At 43.7% G+C, this 25,377-nt stretch overlaps 1 protein-coding gene across 1 annotated transcript in view; it reads left to right on the top strand.

Annotated features, from left to right (window-relative positions):
* Positions 1-25,377, top strand: part of KCNQ1 (potassium voltage-gated channel subfamily Q member 1) — a 564,083-nt gene that overhangs the window by 76,384 nt on the left and 462,322 nt on the right. The window contains 1 exon segment of the mRNA XM_030560570.1: positions 24,368-24,458. Within this exon segment, the coding sequence (XP_030416430.1) occupies positions 24,368-24,458 (91 nt within the window).

The following is a 25,377-nucleotide window of genomic DNA, read 5'->3' as shown; positions in this document are numbered from 1 at the left end:
GAACCTAGAAAGGCTTGAAAAATGTACCAGTCATCTGTGAGGCAAATCCGAAAGTTGGAGCCTCATTTGTAAAGTGACACCCTGGTGGGAATTCCAGACTTCTGCCTCCCTCTCGCAGTTAGGCAGAGTCCAAGGATTTGTATAAGGTGCTATTCCTGCAGTCCATTCAGGGTCTCCACTTCTTCCTTGCCAACCAGCACTGGTATGGGTCTTTTATTTCAACATACTGTATAGCTATTCCAGAAGAAAAAAATGTGTGGCCCACTGGGACTATATTTTAATGTGACAATTTCCAGTGTGGGTAGATGAGCTTTGCACACAAGATCTAATATGGACCTGGAGATGTTTGAAGTGTAATAAAATTTAATAGTTTTCCCCCAAAGAAACATTTTAAAAAGCAATTAAAATATAACCTCCATACTTTCACCTCTCCTCAGTGCTACACCTCATAGTAATATGTCATCATGCCAAATTCTTAAATATTGTGGTGGTTTTGGTTTTGTTTTGTTTTTTTAAAGACCTCCACGATTGCACTAAAAATGTATAATTAGCTCCAGAATTGGGCATGTGGGGAGAAAATAGTTAAATCTGAATTACTTTAGAATTTGATATTATCCACTCATGTCCTTTTAAAGTGACTTTTACCGCTTTACTGAAATATATAGTCAGATTCTCTGCCCTGATCCCACTCCTTTTGTGCTCTTTAGATCATGCATAGGGAGCAGATAGGGTGACCAGATGAGAGACATGAAATATTGGGGGGGGCGGGGTGCTGGCAGAGCAACCAAAAAAACTCCTCAAGAGCTGGCGGTGGAGGAAAAAATAAAAACAAAAGCAAAAAAAAGGAAAAAAAAAAGAGAGAGCATAGGAAAAATTGGTGGGGGCTGAGCACCCACCGGCAGCTCCATGCCCCACCCCCCCGCACCAGCTCGCCTTCACTCTGCCTCCACCTCCCCTGAGCTGACTGCCGCATCGTGCTTCTCTCCGCTCTCTCCGGACGAATGTGGCGTGCTTGGGGAAGAGGCAAGGCCAGGGCAGGGATTTGGGGAGGGATCCAATAGGGCAGTGAGGGGGCAGGATGGGGCCAGGGTGAGGATTTGGGGAGAGATTCAAGGGGGGAGGCAGGGGTGGAGTTGGGGCGGGGCTGGGGTGGAGTTGGGGCGGGGAGCGCAAGCTCCCTCCGCCTGTGCACTGGAGCGCAAAATATTGGGACAATTTGCATTCTGACTGAACATCAGTCAGGACGCGTGACAAACAAGTAGATATTGGGACAGTCCTGATAAAATCAGAACGTCTGGTCACCCTCGGAGCAGAAACCTCCTCCGGCACATAGGAGTTCCCAACAATTGTAGAGTAGCATAGTTGGCTCTGATATGTCCCTCTGTGTAGCCCCAATGCAGTAAACATTTTGAGGATGAAGAGTGATTGGAACCCAATGTGTTGCAGCCATTCCCCTGCTGGAGTATGGTTCCTAGAGACCAATATCCAGTTGGGGCAAGATAGAGCAGCCCCCAGGCTACTCTGGACTGAAGCTGAGAATCAGGGAGTTGTATCCAGTTTAACATATATTATTTGAAAATGGTACAGATGATGTTGAGGCCGCTGAACTTGGTTATGGGATATGTGTTCGCTTGCTTGCTTTTGAGAATGTAGAGCTCTCAGATTTGTGAACACAGAGATACAGAAAGTGTGTATTTGGACAAGTGAAGTTGAGAATATCCTCATTTCCACAGCCTAGACAAGGAACAGAGTCTACCTAGGTCATACACAGTGCCAGAGTTCTGCAACCCACTTTCTAGCCCTTTTGATATATTTATATTCCCTTAGTGAGGTGTTTATTTATCTATAGTCTCTTTCACAATTCTTTTCATTATAGATCTAGGCTTTATTTTTAAAGAAGCAATCCAGTTTGTATATTCCATCCTCCCCTGGCCAAAAGTGTGTAAACATAGTTCTGTCTGGGAATACTAGTGCTTTCCTGCTATTTTAGTCTTTGTATTAGAAATATGCTGCTGTTTAAGTTCAGCGGAGGTAATCTTTTTGAATGCACTGAATTGGCACACTTCTGTAGACAGCAAATAGCTTCAGAAAAGTCTGTAGCTGCCTTACTATTATTAAGCATTTTATAGAGCTGTATATGTACATGATACTTTATAAAACATAGACAAATGTAATCCCTGCTTTGAAGAACTTTTTGCAATTAAAAACTAGTTCACAAATCGATCTGCTCTCATGCATAAACAAGCCACTTGTACAACATTGCAACAGAGAGTCCTAATGAATAATCATAAGACTAGATTATACTCCCTTCTCCGAGTGGCAAAATCTGATTTCACCTCAGTTTCAAGATTTACTAAAACCAGCAATGCTTAGATGAAGCACAGTACATAAGAGTGAAGGCTCTCAAAGCACTTCTCAGATATTTATCAGGCTTCTTGGTTCTCCAGTCTAGCTATTTTACAGCAGTGGATGAACTGAGCATTGCTACTTTGTGCACAGAATTCATGTCCCCTACAGATTTCTTTGGTTCCCTGCAGAAAAATGACTTTCTGACAGGGTAGCAAAGGGAAGCTGCAAGAGAAGTCACGCACTACTCCCTTGCTGCGCAGGTACATCACTTCACGCACCTGGATCAGCCGGCAGAGAGGTAAATCACTATGGGGCTGGGGACACCTCAACCAGTGGCTCCTACCCTGAACCGGGATCAGCTCCTAGACCTGGTTGGGCTGGAGGCCGAGAGGACAGGACTTCTCTTCCCAGGCAAGGAGTGGCTGGGGCTGTGTCAGATCCACCCCCAGAAACCTCCCCCAGCTGCAGGAAGCTCAGCACCTGCCCCTGCTTTCTGCTCCCAATGCTCCTCAGCTGTGGTGGGAGGGTTCACTGTATGGGGAGCGGCTCCCCCAATCCCCATGCATCCAGACCTCCCAGATACCCCCACCAACTCTCACCCCATACACCTAGAACCCCCCTAACCCTCCATAACTGAACCTCACCTTATTGAACCTCAACCCCTGCATCTGGAGCCCTCTGGCTCTGGATACCCACCTCTCCCTCCACAACCTCCACTGAGCTCCCTGCACTCAAACCTCCACCCTGACGAGCCCCAACCCCCTGCACCACCCTGAGCCCCCACATCCAGACCCCAACACACTGACCCCCAGTTGGCTGCACCCAGACCCCTGCCCCACCAAGCCCTACTCCCCCAGCACCCAGACTCGCCTGCCTAGACCCCCACACCCATCTGCTGAGCCCCAACTACTTTCACCTGGAAGCCCCTGCAGAGTCCCATTGCACCTGCATTCAGACCCCCCACGCCTAGACCTCCCCACTGAGCAGCCTGCACCCAGATTGTCCCACACAGAATCCTCTTACCCCACACCTGGATCTCCCCACATTGAGCCCCACCACACTTGGATCCTGCCTGGTTGAGCCTGCCTGCCCACATCTGGTGTGCCTGGTGCAGAGGGGCAGAACACCAGGTTCTGCAGCAGGCCCAAGCCTTGCACTGTGTCAGGGTTGGGTGTAGCCTCACCACTGAGTCTCTGTCCCCGGAGCAGGGGGTGGGGAGGCTGCAGGGTGATCTCCCACCTTCATGCAATCAGTGGCATATGCTCCCCACTGCCATACTTGAGCCTCTGCATTTATTTATTGACAAATAACACTTGATAAATTTTAAAATATTGTGTGCAGAATTTTTAATTTTTTGGTGCAGAATACCCTCAGGAGTAAAGCATGTATTGAAGACTTGTCCTCATGTTGTACAGCAGGCAAGTGAGGGAAAAAAATGAAATAAAATGCTAGATCCCCTGTATTGCTCAAGTTGCTTTTAGCTACTCTGCCAATGTAAAGCAACCGTAAAACAGGCACCTTGAAGACAGGAGAACCCTTGGGTGGTGTAGAGCAACTGCAGCAACTCCTATTCCCACCCTGTCCATGTCAGCCTTTGATGCAAAGAATGTGGCAGAGGGAATCTGAAATCCTCTCTGCGCCCCATTATGTTAATTCCTGGCTTCTGAAACCGGCCCTTAGGGCTGTGGGCAGCTGAGTACCAGATTGACATTCAGGGTGCCCTACCACCAAGGACTGACTGAGCCCATAGCTAAGTCCCAGGATCAGAGAAATTTAAAGGTGGTGGCTGATTGTTCCTGGATTATGAAAAACCAGTAATGCAACATATTCTTGAATGCCATCTACTGGTCCTTTATCTATTAACGATTTACATATAGAGAGAATTCTTGTAACATAGACTCCCCTATGCCACCCCTCTAGTCCTGCATTAAATGCAGCTCTGCTGAACAAGAGGAGCTGAGCTATAAAGCCTTGACATCTGGACTTCCAGCCCAATACGTGATGCAGGGTTAAAGCTATTCTTCCAGCGGCCAGGCCTTCTGACATAGATAATCCAATTAATGTTTCTTTCCTGTGCGGTTGCTCGGAGGTACTTTGCAACAGAGCAAAATTATATGAGTGTTAGTCATGTTTCTTTCTTAAAGGTGTATGTAGATAATGTTTTTGGTGCAGAGAGATATTTATTTTTGAGGCTATTAGGAAAATCTGCTTTGTAATAGTTACAGTTATTACCTCAGAGTTTATTTTAATGAAGAACAGGGCCAGCTCCAGCATTTTTGCCACCCTAAGCGGCGGGGGAAAAAAAAAGAAAAAAAACGCTGTCAGCAGCACTTCTACCGCCACCGGTTCATTCTTCGGTGGCAATTCGGTGGCAGGTCCTTCCCTCCAAGAGGAACTGAGGGACCTGCCGCCGAAGAGCTGGACGTGCCGCCCCTTTCCATTGGCTGCCCCAAGCACCTGCTTGTTGGGCTGGTGCCTGGAGCTGGCCCTGATGAAGAAAGACAAACATTTGGAGACAAGTCTTTTAGAGGATATTGCCATAATTTGAAGAATGGGACAGAGTGTTATCTTCCTTTCCTGATTTCTTGTAGTGCTGCAAGAGAGGGATTGCGTGGATACCAGTTATCTCCCAGCATCATTTGTTCATTTAATCCTGGCACAGCATTTTAATGATTGGACTGCAGTGCTAAACACATTACATGCTACAAAATTCCTTGTAATTGGTAGGTATAATGAGAGAGATTTAACCAGTCACTGTATCTGCAACAGACAGTGCCATGGGAGTGTTGAATGGCGACCGACTAGGGTGAGAAGTGAAAAATTCTCCAGCTGTAGTGAGAATGCAGTAGTATGTGGGGCAACACAAGAGACTGATATCTGTGTTACCTGGCATGCAATTAAAAACTTGAATTGTGGGGCTGTCTTTCTGTTTGGGGCTACATGATCAATTCAAACTAGAATGATCTTGAAAGGAGGAAGATGGTCTTATGATCAAGGCACTGGACTGAAGAGATCTGGGCTCAATTTCTGGGTTTGATGCAGATTTCTTGTGTGACCCAAGCAAGTGATTTCATCTCTCTCAGCCAGATTTTCAAAGGTATTTAGTGCCCAATGATACAGAGAGTTGCCTACTAAGATTTTGAAAAGCATCTGAACAGTGTTAGGCATCTAACCTGCTTAATGGGATTTTCAAAAGCACCTAACTACTTGTTTTTACCTTAGAGGATCCTAGGCACTTCTGTGCTTCAGTTCTACACCTGTAACATGGGGATATTTCCTTTCTCTCACCTTTTTTCTGCCTAGTCTAAGGTGTTTTAAACAGGAACTTATTCTTGCCCCGTGCACATAGAGCACCCAGCCTCTAGGTACTTACCATAATAAAATAAGCAAGCAAACCACCACATATCCTTTACTGAAACTATATCCTTTTACTGATCAGTTACTTTTTGGTGTTTCTAGGAGAATACAGTATCTTTGTTTGTATTAGGGTAGCACTCGTGAAACCCAGTCATGGACAAGGACCCTATTGTGCTAGGTGCTGTACAAACACAACAAAATGCATTGTACATTTCAACAGCCCCTCACTGGAATATTTATTTAGGCATGATCCAGTGTCCTTGAATTTGTAATTGAAGAGAGAAAGCATTTCGTAATAGCCACCTCTTGCACCAGCCAAAACAAAAATATCAGAGAACAGTAGTACACTTTATTATTAAAACCACTTCCCAAAATTGTTACCTAAATTACATCTAATGTGCCAAAAAGTTCTCTCTTTCTCTCTCTGTGTGTGCATGTATAGTGGAAACCCTTTTTTTTTTTTCATTTTAAAAAAATCAGATCCTATTAGGTTTTATAAGTGAAGATACTTTACTTAATTTATTTTATTTAAAAACAAAACAGAACAGTAGACTAAACTTGGCAGTTTTTCAGAAGCTGGTTCCAAGCACACATAAAGAAGATGGAATGTTTGAGTTCAAAATGTTTCAGCATCTGAAAATTAAACAGTTACCTTGAACTCACTTTAAAAAGAGGGGGAGAGGAGGTGACTAAGGAGACCTGAAATCAACAGTACTATGTCACTGCTGGAAAACCAGTTTTACTGGTACTGCAGTACTGGATTTCTAGGACACGCCTTTCCCTCCCCTCCACCCCAATCTTCTCTTAGTCTGTTACTGTATAAGTTCTGTTTTGTGTCTTGCGGTAAGAACAAAGTATAGGCTTTCGGCTGGGAGAGCAATTTAGCATACATTGTTTATGCCTGTTTCCATCTATGGTGTTTGTTCAAACCTAGTTCTGCTTGTTGTGATAAACAGGGCAGACAGATGTCCCCAAATACTTTGCAACATTTTGTAAATTTGCTGCTGACTCAGACTTTTTAGCCCAGTGGTTTTGTGCAAGGACTAGCGGGATCTTGGTAGTGTTAGAAGTGTGGCTGCCCCAGATGGACATTATCCTTCTGCCTTAGTTCCCTTGTAAATAGGGGAAAGAGTATGCATAATTAACCATGTGCATTCTTTCCTCATGTTCCCACTTCAGCATTGTGCTTAAGCACATGCGTGATTTCTAAGCATGTGCTTAAGTCTCATCTGAAGTCAGTGGAACTTAAGCAAGTGCTAAAATTTTGGCATGTGTTTAACTGCTTTGCTGAACTGAAGGGCCTATATCGGAGCAGTGTAAGGTGGGAGATATACCAATGAGTTATTTCTAGCATTGACACAGCCTGTTTTATTAGCAAAGAGTGAGGTGGAATGCATGTTAGGTGTTGAACAAGTGTAATTGTATTAAACCCCGTGTACTGCTCTGTCATGTGGCTGAGTTGCTTCTAGACTAACTCTACCCATGCCATGTTCCCTGGTGTTCCCTCAGTAACTGCTCCAGGGAACAAGAGCCTTCTGACTCCAGTTCTGCTGATCATCATACACAGACTATTATAGTAGGATGAATGCTAAGTTTTGCTTTGTATTATTCAAGGAGAACCTAATCAAAAATGAGTTTGACATTCAGAGGGAAAGAAGAAAATAAGTGATCACAGCATTCATATAGTTGTGTGTTTGGATCCTCAAGCGATCCAGGGAAGATCTGTATTTGGTAAAATAAACGATACTAATAAAAAGCAGTTTTCTGCATATCCTGCGCTGCTTTATGGATCCAGAGGCTAATGAGAGAATTAGTGTGTGAAACCTATCACTGCATCTGCTGTGCTTCCTTAGCCATTAAGGTAGTGCTATATGCTATATTTCCACCTAGGTGAGCCTGAAACATTTATACAAAGAAATGCTGAAAAAATGTATTTTCTCCCCTCTTCTTCGCTTCTTGTGACTGTCTCCCTGCTCCACTGTGGTTCCATGCTGGCTGTGCTATTACAGCATAGTACATGTTGGGATGTCAAATCAGAGTGAGAGGAAAGGAAAAAACAAATAGACCTTTTGGTTAATCCTATTCAGAATTTCCCAAATGCCCTAGTTTCTGAAGGCATTGAGTACATACTGGTGAAGTTTCTGGAATTTGATATTTAACCTTTTCTAGGTCACCTTTTAATATTTCATGCACGTATTTTGATGTCCCTGCTCAACACTACTTTGTAATCATCTTGCTGCCCTATCTTGCCTTCTCCCCACGGCTTTGATATCATCCTTACTGTGTGCAATACCTTTTTATTTTTAAATAAAATAAAGCGTCTTGATATCTGGTTTGAATTTCTATTCCAGTCATACACTCAGTTAAGGCCTTTCCTGCAATAATTGCAACTCTGTGTAGTGGATGACTTAGATTCATTGTGTGCTCTGTGTGTTGGTGTTTCTCCCAGACTTAAATATTTTTACAGTCACTGTTCTAATTTTCCAGATGATCCAAATAATCCTAAATCTGGTGCTAGTACTGCTTATCATTTTCTGCATGGCTTATTTCAGTATTGGCAGTGGATGACCTTGTGTGCTGGATATTCTCATTCAGATCCTTCATGTACATGATCATATCTCTCTGCTTTCATACACAGAATCTAGAACAGGGGTAGGCAACCTATGGCACGTGTGCTGAAGGTAGCACACGAGCTCATTTTCAGTGGCACTCACACTGCTGGGGTCCTGGCCACGGGTCTGGGGAGCTCTGCATTTTAATTTCATTTTAAATGAAGCTTCTTAAACATTTTTAAAACCTTATTTACTTTACACACAGCAATAGTTTAGTTATATATTATAGACTTATAGAAAGAGGCCATCTAAACATGTTAAAATGTATGACTGGCACATGAAGCCTTAAATTAGAGTGAATAAATGAAGTCTCAGCACACTGCTTCTGAAAGGTTGCCGACCCCTGATCGAGAAGAAGGAGCTTCTCTGGCTAAAAATGCAGCAGATAGTTTAAAAGTGCCATTGTTTCCTTCAGGAAGCAGAAACTGTAGTTTGCTTTACAGCCTGAACAAATACAAATTAACAGGAAGCTCCATCTGCCAGTCCTAAGATAACACAAGGAGAGGATATTCTCACTTTGTTTATCTGGGTGAGGCTTCTTGATGAAAGTGACATCAAGTGACTGGTACAGTAATCTCTCTGTTAGCTTGACCTCCATTGGACATTTTGGACACTATACTCCGCCATACTGCACAATAGAGAGGGAGAGCAAATCTGTGAAGCAGACAATGGTATGTTCCTACCTATTGGATGCCGGCTGTGTAAGATGCTGCTCCACCTGACTACAAGGCTACTTTTCCTCTGCTAAATACCATTTGTGGCCCCAACTATGTTGGTGAAGGGGGAGGAGTGACATTAAGCAGCATATTTCCCCACCCTGACTCCACACATACATTCCCCAATAAAACACATGGCAGATTCACAGGGAATATCAGTGGAAGAATTAGCACAGCCTTATTCATAGACTCTAGGACTGGAAGGGACCTCGAGAGGTCATCGAGTCCAGTCCCCTGCCCTCATGGCAGGACCAAATACTGTCTAGACCATCCGTGATAGACATTTATCTAACCTACTCTTAAATAGCTCCAGAGATGGAGATTCCACAACCTCCCTAGGCAATTTATTCCAGTGTTTAACTACCCTGACAGTTAGGAACTTTTTCCTAATGTCCAACCTAAATCTCCCTTGCTGCAGTTTAAGCCCATTGCTTCTTGTTCTATCATTGGAGGCTAAGGTGAACAAGTTTTCTCCCTCCTCCTGATGACACCCTTTTAGATACCTGAAAACTGCTATCATGTCCCCTCTCAGTCTTCTCTTTTCCAGACTAAATAAACCCAATTCTTTCAGCCTTCCTTCATAGGTCATGTTCTCAAGACCATGTCATAACCTATTCCCAGATTTGGACCTTAGCGTCCAAAATATGGGGGTTAGCATGAAAACCTCCAAGCTTAGTTACCAGCTTGGACCTGGTAAAGCTGCCACCACCCAAAAAATTAGAGTGTTTTGGGGCACTCTGGTCCCCCAAAAACCTTCCCTGGGGACCCCAAGACCCAAATTCTTTGAGTCTCACAACAAAGGGGAATAAACCATTTCCCTTCCCTTCTCCAATTTGTCCAGATCATTTTGAATTTTGACTCTGTCCTCCAAAGCAGTTGCAATCCCTCCCAGTTTGGTATCGTCTGCAAACTTAATAAGTATACTTTCTATGCCAACATCTAAGTCGTTGATGAAGATATTGAACAGAGCCGGTCCCAAAACAGACAAATTGGTCTGAGGTAAACCGGATGAAGTTCAATAAAGACAAATGCAAAGTGCTCCACTTAGGAAGGAACAATCAGTTTCACACATACAGAATGGGAAGAGACTGTCTAGGAAGGAGTATGGCAGAAAGAGATCTAGGGGTCATAGTGGACCACAAGCGAAATATGAGTCAACAGTGTGATACTGTTACAAAAAAAGCAAACATGATTCTGGGATGCATTAACAGGCGTGTTGTAAACAAGACACGAGAAGTCATTCTTCCGCTCTACTCTGCACTGGTTAGGCCTCAACTGGAGTATTGTGTCCAGTTCTGGGCACCGCATTTCAAGAAAGATATGGAGAAATTGGAGAGGGTCCAGAGAAGAGCAACAAGAATGATTAAAGGTCTTGAGAACAGACCCCTGCGGAACCCCACTTGTTATACCTTTCCAGCAGGATTGGGAGCCATTAATAACTACTCTCTGAGTACGGTTATCCAGCCAGTTATGCACCCACCTTATAGTAGCCCTGCCTAAATTGTATTTGCCTAGTTTATCGATAAGGATATCATGCGAGACCGTATCAAATGCCTTACTAAAGTCTAGGTATACCACATCCACCGCTTCTCCCTTATCCACAAGGCTCGTTATCCTATCAAAGAAAGCTATCAGATTGATTTGACACGATTTGTTCTTTACAAATCCATGCTGGCTATTCCCTATCACCTTACCACCTTCCAAGTGTTTGCAGATGATTTCTTTAATTACTTGCTCCATTATCTTCCCTGGCCAGAAGTTAAACTAACTGGTCTGTAGTTTCCTGGGTTGTTTTTATTTCCCTTTTTATAGCTGGGCACTATATTTGCCCTTTTCCAGTCTTCTGGAATCTCTCCCGTCTCCCATGACTTTCCAAAGATAATAGTTAGAGGCTCAGATACCTCCTCTATTAACTCCTTGAGTATTCTAGGATGCATTTCATCAGGCCCTGGTGACTTGCAGGCATCTAACTTTTCTAAGTGATTTTTAACTTGCTCTTTTTTTATTTTATCTTCTAAACCTACCCCCTTCCCATAAGCATTCACTATGTTAGACATTCCTTCAGACTTCTCAGTGAAGACCGAAACAAAGAAGTCATTAAGCATCTCTGCCATTTCTAAGTTTCCTGTTACTGTTTCTCCCTCCTCACTGAACAGTGGGCCTACCCTGTCCTCGGTCTTCCTCTTGCTTCTAATGTATTGATAAAAAGTCGTCTTGTTTCCCCTTATTCCCATAGCTAGTTTGAGCTCATTTTGTGCCTTTGCCTTTCTAATCTTGCCCCTGCATTCCTGTGTTATTTGCCTATATTCGTCCTTTGTAATCTGACCTAGTTTCCATTTTTTATATGACTCCTTTTTATTTTGTAAGTCATGCAAGATCTTGTGGTTAAGCCAAGGTGGTCTTTTGCCACTTTTTCTATCTTTCCTACCCTTCGAAATAGCTTGCTTTTGGGCCCTTAATAGTGTCCGTTTGAAAAACTGCCAACTCTCCTCAGTTGTTTTTCCCCTCAGTCTTGATTACCATGGGACCTTACCTATCAGCTCTCTGAGCTTACCAAAATCCGCTTTCCTGAAATCCATTGTCTCTATTTTGCTGTACTCCCTTCTACCCTTCCTTAGAATTGCAAACTCTATGATTTCATGATCACTTTCATCCAAGCTTCCTTCTACTTTCAAATTCTCAGTGAGTTCCTCCCTGTTAAAATCAAGTCTAGAACAGCTTCCCCCCAATAGCTTTTTCAGCCTTCTGAAATAAAAAGTTGTCTGCAATGCAGTCCAGGAACTTATTGGATAGTCTGTGCCCTGAGGTGTTATTTTCCCAACATATATCTGGACAGCTGAAGTCCCCCATCACCACCAAATCTTGGGCTTTGGATGATTTTGTTAGTTGTTTAAAAAAAGCCTCTTCCACCTCTTCCCAGAGCCCTGTAGTCACTCTTGATCTGCTCAGCGTCACACCTTGCAGTGTCATTTGTGCCCACATGGATGAGTAGCATGGGGTAGTAGTCAGAAGGCCGGATAATCCTCAACAATGCCTCTGTAACATTTCAGATACGGGCCCCCTGCAGGCAGCATACCTCCCAAGATGAAATGTCAGGGCGACAGATGGGCGCCTCCGTCCCCCTCAGCAGAGAGTCTCCGACCACCACTACCCTACGTTTCCTATTTTCAGTGGTGGCAGCAGACCTCCCAGCCTTAGGGGAACAAGGCTTCTCTTCCTTTACTGTAGGGAGTGATTCCTTCTCTCCTGTATCAAGAAGAGCATAACGGTTACCTATTACCACAGCGGGAGGGTTTGCAGCAGGGGTGGAGCACTGCCCGCTGCCAGAAGTAACCAGCTGCCAGTGTCCACCCTGAGCCATCTCCTCCTCCACCACAACATCTCGTTCACACTGATGCTGGGGCACTCCAGTGGGGGCGCATCAAATGCATCAAACTCACTGAGGTGGAGTACCGGGAGCGCTCTAGCCATGGAGTCAGAGTGCTCTACTTGCCTTGCCAGTGTGGGCGGGGAGTGAGCTAGTGCAGCCAGGGCTCCTTTAATGGGCTGTAACTCACAAGTGTAACCAAGCCCTTAGAATGTAAACTACTTGGGATTGGCATGCAAAGAGCTATGTTAATGTCATGTCGACACTTGTTATGAATTTTTTTCCTGCCTTTCTGTGACTGAAGACTTTCCCTTATTTTGTGAAAACATTACAGACTTTCATTACAGGATCAAAGAGTTTTGTAGATATTTTATTTTCCTTATAAGCGCCACTCAGTAGGCTTGCTCCCAAGATCGGAGCAATGCAAAATGTAGCAGGAATTTGCATATGGACACAGATGTTTCTGGAGTATTACAGAATTAGATTATTTTCGTCTTATCTATTAGCAAGCATGAGTTTTGCAGTGAAAATAGGAACATGCTTCTCTGATAATGACTTTTTTTTCATGGGACAAATTTGCTCTTCATTATCAGAAGAAATTCAGGTACACCATTCTCAAAGCAAAAACTGATTTGCATGACAAAAAATGGTGTATAAATTTTCCCTTTATATGGAAAATTTAAATGGAGAATGAAGCATTACAAAAATATAACCGTGAACACTAATTTTCATTAATACGGATGTTTTTCCACCCAGCTATGCTCTGAATGCATCCGATGCTGCCAACTGACCTATCCTCCTATCCAAACTTTCTCAATAGGGCAAAGTTGTTAATAATATTGTGTATTCCAGAACAGAAACTAGAGTTAGAACAATCCTTTGATCTGAATGTGTACAGCATGTGTTGAGATGTAAATAAACTTCAGGCTTGCGTCCAAACTATGACTTACTATATCTTTGTTTCTTATTGTTTGTATCTTTTCTTTAAGAACACTCTTGCAAACAGTGTCTGTGTAGAGCCATGCCTACAGTTCTAATCCCTGTAAATCTTTCTAATGTTTGTTACCTGATAAAATTATGGCCTAGGTTCTCTGTTTGGTTTTATATTAGCCACAGCTACATCGGAGTTCAGAGCAGCTTGGAGGCTGCTCTAAACTCCGGCAGCTAATGCAGTTTACAAGGAGCTCACCAACATCTGGGGATTTCCAATGCAAAGCATCCTCTGACCACTCCCCTCCTTATTTTGCTGTGGTGGGGATGGTGGTGGAGGAGCTGGTTAAGCCGGCATTATGCCTGCAGGAGATTCCTTCACACCAGGAAAATGCTCAGCTGAATAGATTTCATTTCCTTTGTGCTCTTTTGAGTGGCACGCAGGAAAGAGAACGTGTCAGAGACTATTGCCCTTCATTTCTGACTGAGCACTGTGCATTAAAAGAATAGGGGGAGGGGGGTGTGTGTGTGTGTGTGTGTGTGTGTGTGAGAGTGAGAGAGAGGGAGAAAGAGAAAACACTTTGAAAATATTTTCTTAAACATGTTATGGAAATTGTCTGACAGTCATCAGAGGGCACAGACCAAAGTTGTCATTGAAATACAGATGTTGATCATTTGGTAGCATAATGGTAGTTAATGATATGGTGGCAAAACATTATCTTCTGCAGTGAACTTTCCTGCATTTGTAGGGCAATAGACAAGATGACCTAAGAGATTTCTTCAACCTCTAATTTCTTTTGCACTGCACTGGACAAATAGCATGATGATTGTACAATGTGCTACTGCCAGGAATGAGTTGCTATTGTGGCTGTGATGGTAGGAGTCCCTTTCATTATTAATGAAGTTGTGTGTTAGTATTAACAGGGAGAGTTGAGGAATACGTTTCCCCTCGCATAAATTCCTGGATAGCATAGATGTCTTTCTCTAAGGTTGCACATCCCATATTTTCATCTGATATTTAGGACTTTGCCTGCACAAGAGACTAGTGCTGCATGGGTATGTTTGTGGGAAAGCAGTAGGTAACTGAAAAGATAGGTACATCTCAAGTTCTCTTTCTGGTGGCAGATTCTGCACAAAATTAATGTTTACACATGTGTAAATATCCAATATACAGTAGTTATTTCAGTCAAGGCTTTGTATAGCAATAACATACAAAAGTTCCTCTTCCAGGAAGCAGAATAAGTGCTTGTTAACATTTATTTTAAAAATAAAACTCCCAGATAGTTGGAAATGCACTGCTATCTGAGTAGGGCTTGACTGAATGTCAGTACATGTTTTACATATAGGCAAAGGTTTTAAAGCTAATGATAGCAGAATAGCCAATGTAGGGATTTCCCAGCCAGTGCATTTGCTCTTGCCACTTCAAAAACACGTGGCACCTTTAAAAGTATCTTCCCATGCCAATCTGTGAGAAATTATTTCCATCCCTAAGATATGGAACTAAGGTGATGACTAAATCTCTGTATTTATTTTAAACCTCATACATTCCTGATATTGAAAGAAAACCTCTTTAAGAACAGTTTGTCTTTCACTGCCCTTGTAATGCTGCCAAGATGAGTGAAAACGTGGGCTTTGTGTTGCTTCACCTAGACCTGCCCTGGGACTCTGAATCAGCATTTTGTGCTTGTTTATGCCAGTTCTGTGCACCTCGCTCCAGTCTCGCAGTACCAGGTAAATCTCCCACATGAAGGCATCAAGAAATCTTCCTTGAATGCCATGGTTGTATAATTTACACAAGACAAATGCAGAAACAAGACTGTGTGGTCTGGTGGATAGAGTACTGGACTGGGATTTGGGAGGCATGGGTTCTAGTCATGGCTCTGCCACTGTCCTGCTGGGTGACTCCGGCAAGTCACATTTATTTGTGCCTCAGTTTCCCTCTCTGTAAATTGGGGATAATGCTATTGACCTCCTTTGAGATCTGCTAATAAAAAGCACTATATGAGAGCTAGCTGGCGGTAATAATAATATAAAACACTATGCAGGTGGATAGTGGGATTTTCCAGCCTGCCTTGTAACTTACAAAGAATTTTTACATAGATTGAAGTCCTTCAAATGGTGTTTGGAATACTCTTCCTTGAGTCTCAAAGGACTCAGTTATCAGAAGAAAAGCATTCTTTGTACAGTTCAACCCACCTTCATTTTAAATCTCCTTTTAAAATGTATTTTTAAACATTAGAAGAGCATGTTTTAAAAAACAAAGTTAATTCAAACCACCACTCAGGAGGAGGACTCAGAACTTGCTCTTGCTACTCATTGTAGACCATTAGTGCATATTATAGTATCCCACTACTACCACTTAATTGTGGTTGAGCAGGCATTGCCATGAGAAGCCTATATTTTCAGAAGCTTTCATCTTTCCTGCCAAATTATCCTTTAGTCTGCAATTTCTTTTATTGCTTCTCAGCCTCATGGTGAATTTTCTTTGGGATGCAGGAAGAAGTTGGGCAACATTCCATTCAATCATGTTTGAGCTGTCCGAATGTGAGAGAAGCTGTGTGTTACACCAGATCTGAAATAAAGACCCTTTTAGTTTTTTCTTTGCTGTTATAATTCACGTGGTTCCTTCTGCTTCTTTAATCATCCCAATGGAAAATTCCCAGACAGCTAAAATTCTGATATGTTTGAAGAAATTGGCTTTTTTGTTTCATGAAGGACTTAATTTATAAGTATTTGAAACTTTCATACTCTGCAGGTGTGTGAATTTGTGTTAGCACCGTGCTCATTGTGAATCATGCATCCAGAGTTTTCCATATACAAATAATGGATTTGCATTTTATTTTTGCATCTAAAATCCCATAGAAATGTGAATGCATTTCCGTCAAATTAGTTGGTACATTCTGTATGTCCATTCAATATGCATTCTGATATCTCATGCATAATAAGCATGAAAACACACACACCCCACTCCATTTTTAAACATGAGTGCCTAATCAGGCGGCTCATCTGTTTTATTTGGACACAGATTGGCACTTAGGCATTCTTTTAAATGCCAAACGGAACCCCCTATTTTGGTACGATCAGTTTTCCTTTGTCTTTCCTTTTTTGGAAATAGTGCAAAGGGAGAAGAGTCACAGTGGTGATTGCATCCATTACTTTGTGTACATCTGTGCTGCAGCTGGGAGAGAGCTTTCCAGCTTGGATATACAAACACATATTAGCTGGGCTTGAGCTAGCATGCTAAAAATAGCAATATAACTGGGGGTGTACCCAGGGGGTCCAGATAGGTTTGTATTCTGGAAGCTAACCCAAGCCACTGCTACCCCCAGCTACATTGCTATTTTTAGCATAGTAGCTTGAGCAGAGCTAGTGCCTAACTGTCTTCCTGAGCTGGGAAGCACAATCTCAGATGCAGTGTAGATGTGCAGTCTGAAATCCTTGACTTTTAGACACTGGAAAACTTTGATTTTCATGCTTGATTAATATATCTCTAGTGCATTTAATATAATATGAATGAAGAGAGAAAGGGTCAAACTTCTGTGCACTGATGGCTTAAGCAGCTGTAAGAATGTTATGCCTCCTCATCTGTCCTGGTTCCTCCCGAGAAGTAACCCATGTAGTCTCCAATTTGTATCGTTTCCTGGTTCAAAAAACATTTGTACTCAAAAAGCTATCATTTCCTGGTTCAGAAAGGTCTGTACCATGACAAAGGATTCTTCAGGCAGCAAACAGTGATTCAGGACTGCCCTAGGGGGGACTAACCACAGCATTCCCCTGGGATGCCCACCTGGATCAAGACTCCTAGGCCCTGATACAGTGCTCATTAAAGTCAATCAAAAGACTCCAATGGGCATTGTATTGGGCTCTTTACTCTATGCCTAGAGCTGACCCTGGAGAGAAACTGGTGCATCAGGCAAATGCAGAAAAGGTGCTTCTGTGCAATTAATTGAGACAATGACCCACAGGGAGTATTATTTCTCATGCACAGCTGCATTAAGCCTGATGTGTTCTGCTTCAATATGATGAAGCAACACCTATTTTCTGCCCTTTCTTGCAAGGGTGTGCTCAGTCATAATCCAAAATTAACTCCTTGCTGACTTCCATGAGCTACTGTATGAAAAATATTCTCATAGAAGTTTTCTTTTCACTGACTGTATGCAATAGATGCAGATTTGGACCATTTCTCATTGACTAGATTTTGCTGGTGGTAGTGCTGTTTGGAAAAAGTCAAATAGCCTTTCCTGAAAGAGGAAAGTGATTTGCTGCCATCTGGTGGTCAAATGTATTGACTGGGTAAATCTTGTAATAGGTGCATCAGCCAGTGGTTGTCATTCTTTTTACTCTCAGTCATGGATGCTGGCAGACCTATGCCATATACAACACTGCATACAACTTCAGTTTTCTTGAAGGCAACTCTTTAGCATTTGTCAGGCTTTTTACTAAGATACCATTAGATATTTAAATATATCTGCATCCACTTGTATTAGCCAGCGATTGTGCTATTTCTCATGGGATGTCTTCCCTGGGAGACTATAGAGAGTGCAAATGGGGTGAACAGTTGCTTGGGTAATGTGTGTACAGATTTCAAATTATTATGTACATCCTGGTGCCAACCTATCATCTCTATGCATCTGTGATTTCAAGTTAGGAGGGGCAAAACATACAGCAATTGCAAAGAACAATTTTTTGGGGGGTAGGCAAGTAAAATAACATTAGTTCTTCTTTATCATCCATTGTTATGACAAGCAACAGGTAAGCAGATTTTCTGCCTGAATTGGTAAATTTTCATCACCTCTGTGGGAGACCCTTGTTTAAAATACTGACAGCAGGTCGCTGTATTAACCTCTTTGCCTATACAACTCCCCATCCTGTACATGTCTGTCTCTCATATATATTGACACGACTTATTCCATTTGGCTCAAGTCAGTGCGGTAAATCCTTCATTTTCAATACCATGAATTTCATTTGCAAACTTGAACAAACCAAAAGGAAAACCAAAGGGTTAGGGTTGCTTGGAGGAAGTAAATAAATGTTATATCAAAGGTATTGTGATGCTAACTGGAAGATAAATAACAGCAGTGAGGTAAAAGAAGAACTTGAAGGAGACAGGTTGAGCAAGATAGTGTGGAATTTATAAAAAGCCTTCTGCAAGAATCCTAACTGAACTTGCAATTAGAGTTCATCCATAACCTTATGTCCCCCGTTACTACATGGCTGATATGTATCTTAAAACCTACACTTCATACTCAGTATATGTTGATGAAATGAAAACTGTGCTCTCTGCATACATCTGATTTGTGATTTTTGTTTTTTTTTTAAAACACAGAAGTTCAAATTCCTTTTTCTCTGCTTATTAGCCTAATCTATATGAAACAAGAAAGAAAAGTCTAAACACAAACATCCCTTCCAATGCTCTGGAAAGAGTTTCATAATAGTATCCATAACAGTAACATTATAGAGGGGTTAATTTAAAGACCAAATAATGGCAAGAAATGCATGCACAACTTACAGTTAAGTAGCTGTGTGCATCTGAAGGCAGAATTTGGACTGCAGGGCCCAGTCCAATACTTGCTACCAAGTACAGTGTTTACTCCTGTGAGTAGTCCCATTCAAATAAATGGGATTACTCTTGGTAGTAAGTGTTTTCAGGATCAGGGCCATTGTTTGTTTAAAAAACAACAACAACAAAAAACACCTAATCAAAACCATAATTTTAGGCAAAAGAGTTGCCTAAAAATGATTTGGTGGATTCAGTCCAGACAACTAACCCTTATTTTGTCTGAGTGAAATCTGAAAGACAGGGGTATGAGTCAAGACTTTTGTGTTTTTCATGAGGGGAGCCCTTCCAAATTAATGGTCCATTTTGATAAATTCAAGGTCATAGGATTTTAAAAAACTTAAATTTCACAGTTTCAGATATTTAAATCTGAAATTTCACGGTGTTGTAACGATGAGGGTCAAAATCCAAAAGGGATTGTGGGGGGAGGGGTAGCAAGGCTATGGTAAGGGTGGCAATACCGTGACCCTTCTTATTTCTGCACTGCTGCTGGCAGCGGCACTGCCTTGAGAGCTGGGGTCCCAGCAGCCGTGCAGCAGAGAGGGTGGTGTGGTATAGCACTGCCACCCTTACGTCAGCACAACTGCTGGTGGTGGCATTTCCTTCAGAGCTGGGCTCCCAGCCAGAAGCCGTGGAGCTTTCTGCAGCTGGGGGCGGTTCCCAGAGATGAGTCTGACCTAGCCCCAGGAGCAGTCTGTGCAGAGGAAGAGGAAGTCCCGTCCCTCCCTAGCCCACCTGGGACAAGCAGTGGGAGCCTGGCACATGATAGGAGCCCCCAGCTGGGGTCCTCCCAGTCCTGTCTCTCTCTATCTGGGGGTTTAGTTCTTGAGATTTAAAGGGGCCTTGGTGTGTGTGTGTGTGTAGAGGCAGTGGTGGGCAGGGCCGGCTCTAGCCATTTCGCTGCCCCAAGCACAGTGGCATGCTGCGGGGGGCGCTCTGCTGCTCGCTGGTCCCGCAGCTCCAGTGGACCTCCCGCAGGCGTCCCTGCGGAGGGTCTGGCAGAGTGCCCCCTGCGGCATGCCGCCCCAAGCACGCGCTTGGCGCGCTGGGGCCTGGAGCTGGCCCTGGTGGTGGGGGGAATAGGGTTGTCAACTTTCTAATAAAAAAATGAACACCTCTGCCCCACCCGTTCCCCGAGGCTCCCATGCCCCTTCTCAGAGGCCCCACCCCTGCTCACTCCATCCCCTCCTGCCATCGCTCGCTCTCCCCGACCCTCACTCACTTTCAGTAGGCCGGGGCAGGGGGTTGGCATGTAGGACGGGGGTGAGGACGCTGGCTGGTGCAGGCTCTAGGGTGAGGCTGGGGATGAGTGGCTTAAAGTGCAGGAGGGAGCTCCGGGGCTGCGACTGAGGGGTTCGGAATGCAGGAGGAGTGCAGGCTCCGGCTGGGGGTGCAGGCTCTAGGGTGGGGCCAGGGATGAGTGGCTTAAAGTGCAGGAGGGAGCTCTGGGGCTGCGACTGAGGGGTTCGGAATGCAGGAGGAGTGCAGGCTCCGGCTGGGGGTGCAGGCTCTAGGGTGGGGCCAGGGATGAGTGGCTTAAAGTGCAGGAGGGAGCTCCGGGGCTGCGACTGAGGGGTTCGGAATGCAGGAGGAGTGCAGGCTCCGGCTGGGGGTGCAGGCTCTAGGGTGGGGCCAGGGATGAGTGGCTTAAAGTGCAGGAGGGAGCTCTGGGGCTGCGACTGAGGGGTTCGGAATGCAGGAGGAGTGCAGGCTCCGGCTGGGGGTGCAGGCTCTAGGGTGGGGCCAGGGATGAGTGGCTTAAAGTGCAGGAGGGAGCTCCGGGGCTGCGACTGAGGGGTTCGGAATGCAGGAGGAGTGCAGGCTCCGGCTGGGGGTGCAGGCTCTAGGGTGGGGCCAGGGATGAGTGGCTTAAAGTGCAGGAGGGAGCTCCGGGGCTGCGACTGAGGGGTTCGGAATGCAGGAGGAGTGCAGGCTCCGGCTGGGGGTGTGGGCTCTGGGGTGGGGCCGGGGATGAGTGGCTTAAAGTGCAGGAGGGAGCTCCGGGGCTGCGACTGAGGGGTTCGGAATGCAGGAGGAGTGCAGGCTCTGGCTGGGGGTGCAGGCTCTAGGGTGGGGCCGGGGATGAGTGGCTTAAAGTGCAGGAGGGAGCTCCGGGGCTGCGACTGAGGGGTTAGGAGTGCAGGCTCCGGCTGGGGGTGTGGGCTCTGGGGTGGGGTCTCCCTACCTTGCCTGCAAGGGCTCAGAGGCTGCCCACTGGATCACATCTCCTTCAAAAACTCGCTACTGCTGCTGGAAGAGGAGGAGGTGCCCCAGGAATATTCTGAGGTAGGTCTCCCTCAGTTACTCAAGTTGAATCTGTTGCACTGTGGATAAATAGTCATTGGTGAGAAAGAGAGCAAGAGATTTGGTAGCCAGGTGGTATGGGTACCTAGAACGTAGGAGACCGAGGGTCTAGTTCTCCTCCTCCAGTGACTTTCATTATTTATCTACAGTGGAACAGCTTCCACAGAAGAGCCTGAGGGAAAACTTCATCAGAATATCCCATAGCCCAGTGGTTAGAGCACTCTCCTGAGTGGTGGCAGACACCATCAGGCAGGGTAGGGGGGAATTTAAGCCTGTTCTCACACATCTAAGGTAAGTGCTCTATCCACTGGACTAAAAGTTAAAGGTGGGCACCACCATTGCTACTTCCTCCTTTACACCCAGCCATTTTGTGTGGCGTGAGGCAGACACCTGACTCACTCTCAGAAAAAACAATTTAAGTGCCTAAGCAGCTTGACTTCAGGAGGAGGGTTCCCATTCATGAATTGCCAGCAGAGATAGGCACCTCCCTCCATCCCTGACTTAGGTACCTATTTCCATAAGAGGAAGGGGTTTAGGACATAGCCCTCTCATTGGCATCTTCCATTGGCTAGCTTACATGGCTCCCTGCCTAGTGTGCTGGCTTTTGTGGATGGCATTCTAAGGTGCCTGTCTCTTCTGTTCATTGTATAGGGAGCCTAGGCAACCTCAGTCTTTGTGGCTCACAGTGTTTGTCCCTGAATTTTAGCCTCTCTGTCTTGGTTCCTCATCTGTAAAATGGGGATAATAGCACTGCCTTACCTCACAGGGGTGTCATGATGATAAATATACTAAAGAGTGTGGGGTACTCAGATATTATTGTAATGAAGATCTTATAGTACTATAGATAAATTAGAAATGCTTATACTGTAACTTCTAGTATCTCAAATATGTCTTATGTTGCCGGTCCTCTTTTGTTTACACTTATAAAATATTAACTTATCTATATGTGATGACTAGTGATATGATTTTTGGTTAAGGTATTTAGCCAGTTTCTTCCTCTAAATGTATTGATCCAAGTCCATCCCTTCCTACTAAAAGCAGGAGGAAGTCTCCAAGGAACGCCCCCATATTATCCCACTGGGTGGGTATAATCAATGTGCACATGCACGCACCTCAGCCCCATGGCAGATGCCGTAGGATCTCCCCTCCTCCCCTGAACTTGATGAGTCTCCCAGTCTAGGTGAGAGCCAGGGCTATCTAGATAGTGGCCCTATGGTTTTACACCAGGTCACCCCTCTCTTTCCCAGCAGCAATACCCTCAAGCTGAGTTATCTGCTCCGGAGGTTCTGCGTGGGATCAAACAGCAACCTGCATCTAACTAGCCCCCATGTCATGCCTCTCATCCTCCCCCACACATACTATTTCAGTCTCATCTCTCTCTTACCTCCAGAGTGGATCCTGGAATGCATGGAGAGGCTTCCACTTGGTCTAATGGTGGGAATGAGGGTGCCGGGGATATGGTGCTGCCTCCCTTTTGTGTGTGATGGTCTTCTGTGCTTGTTTTGTGGAGGACCATCTGGGCCATTATTATGTACTAAGTAACCTAATTAAAATTTTACACTGATTAAAATAAATATAGAGCCACTGATGTCGTCACATACTATTGAATGCTGTACTGCCTTGTATTCTTAACAGTTTATATATAATCTAAATCTACTTTATTTATAATTTCTATAACAGTACTACATTGACGCATGTTAGGGAACTTCTTGTGCCTACCCGGGCCAGTTAGTGTGCGACACTCTGGGGCAGACTGGAATTTACATCCCATGGCTGCAGACAAGCCCTAACAGTTAGTTGAGCAACAGAAAATATGCAGGTGGATAGTATGAAACTGTAACTGCAGGGGAACATTTGTAGTTTGATCTGTTTTTTGGGATTCAAAAATGACATACAATTTACAATAGAATCCCAATTCTCTGAATGCCCATTTTCCAACTCTCTGACCCCTTCTAATCTAATGCTGAAGATGTTTAGTGTCATCCACTTGGTTTACTTAAACAGAAATTTGACTGCACTATTAACTCTCCCATTAGATGTCAACTAAAACCATTACTAGAATTAGAGATTAATCCTATTCCACAACTCGTTAAAATTCTAGAGGAAGTCATTTGAATTCAGAGCGACACTTGTGACTTCTTTCCTCTATGAATCAGACATATATTTGTCAGTCATTGGGAAATCTAATTAATTAATTAATTAAACAAAGTTCTTAAAAGTAAAATTATTTATTCAACTATAGTCAAGAGGGACACTATAAATCGATATAAAATAAATAAGTAACCTTATAGGTTTTGATCTGTTGACCAAAAAAGGCTGATGGGTCATTCTAACCTTACTCCTTGTATGTCGAGAGAGATATGCCTAATGACTTGCAAAATGTATAAAATGACAATCTGGTGGGAATGTATATAATCCGTGAGAATATTTAAATAATGTCACAATTAAAAAAAACAAATGTAAGTGGAATAATAATTCTCAAAAAAAGGGTTTCTTAAAATAATTGTTGGAAGACCAAAAACTCATGTAAAATACATAAGAATGGCCCTACTGGGTCAAACTAAAGGTCCATCTAGCCCAGTATCCTGTCTTCTGACAGTGGCTAGTGCCAGGTGCTCCAGAGGGAATGAACAGAACAGGTAATCATCAAGTGATCCATCCCCTGTTGCTCATTCCCAGCTTCTGGCAAACAGAGGCTAGGGACACCATTCCTGCCCAGATTGAAATATTCCTGTGACTCCCACTGGAAATCAGTTTTAAGTAATGCAAAAGGTATGCCAGAAACAGGACTATAACACAAGTTCAATGTCCAAAACAGGTTAGGGTTTGAAGAGGCTTAACTTACTACATGGAATTTCCTGGTCTTCATGATAAAAATGTCCAAACATTATTTTTTCTTAACCAGTGGCATTCTTGTAAGAAGAAAACTTCACCAGACAAGTTTCAAGGAAAAAAAACAAATTTACTGCGTGTATGAAAATGAATAAATTGTTCCACAAAAAGAAAAATGGCTCCCAAATTCTTACATTTATATTTAAAAGAAATTATTTCTGTATGTACAAAAGAAATAATGAAATTAAAATTTAGTTTATTTTGCCTTCCCTTCCTCACCCTCCTCCCCTTGTTACTAAATTATAGTAGAAGATATTTAGTAATGTTTACTTTTTTTTTCCAGTTTCCTTATAGTGCTGATCTGCCTCATATTCAGTGTGCTTTCTACAATTGAACAATATGCAACTCTGGCCACAGGGACATTATTTTGGATGGTATGTACATTGATGTTCATTGGATTAATATGTCTCTGGGTATGTGTGTTTTCCTATTTTTTTTCTTAAGTGGCATTTGCTGAATCTATATTTTTGTGACTTGTTAAAATTCTGCCCCGTTACCTGGAATTTAAAACAGTAAATTCCTGCACATGCTTATTCTATGTGTTTCTTCACTCCCTTATACCAGTGTACATCCAGAATAACGCCATAGAAATGAATGTAGCCACACAGGTGCAAAATCAGGATGAGAGGGCAGTCAGACCCTGTATTCTGAACACCCAGAATTTCTGATGCAGCATGTCTGACCCATTTGAGACTGCTTCAAACAAGACTGCACCACTTCTCTTCCTGGAGTTTGTCCTTTCTTTAACTTCTCTTAGGACCTAAACCAAAGTCCACTGAAGACAATGGAAGCACTCCCATTGACTTCAATGGGAGATGAATCCAGCCTTAAGGCCCCACCTCACAGGGGGAAGACCTTCAGTTGGGTTAATTTGTCATAGCTGAGGATCTGCCGAGGGGCTTTCTCTTCAATAGATGCTTCCTCCAGAGCCCATCAAAGCTGCTACCTGTGTTTTCCAAGGGGTTGGCTAAAGACAAAAGCAAAGCTCAGGGCAGTATTTGCACCACACTCTATTTGCTCAGGGCAGTATTTGCACCTGTTGTCTTGAACATGTGGATCCATATTCAAGGCCTAGATTCTAGTTTTCAGGGAGGTAATTCATTTGTTGTCAGAATACTGTCAAGCGTCTTCAAAAATAAGTATAGGTGTGCTGTCATAGGGTAACTGTTCCCTTTTAGAGGGAACAGGTCCAGTTGTCCTGTGCCTGATTACAGTAGCTGACTCCCAGTGGGGTCAGATAGACAACACCTAGTAGCATCTATAAAAAACAGAGAGTGAGTGCTGCGCTTGAGA

The sequence above is a fragment of the Gopherus evgoodei genome, chromosome 4 (assembly GCF_007399415.2).
Source record: "Gopherus evgoodei ecotype Sinaloan lineage chromosome 4, rGopEvg1_v1.p, whole genome shotgun sequence".
Lineage (NCBI taxonomy): Eukaryota > Metazoa > Chordata > Testudines > Testudinidae > Gopherus > Gopherus evgoodei.
Note: the sequence above shows the minus strand (reverse complement) of the source record. Positions and strands in the feature narration are given on the sequence as shown.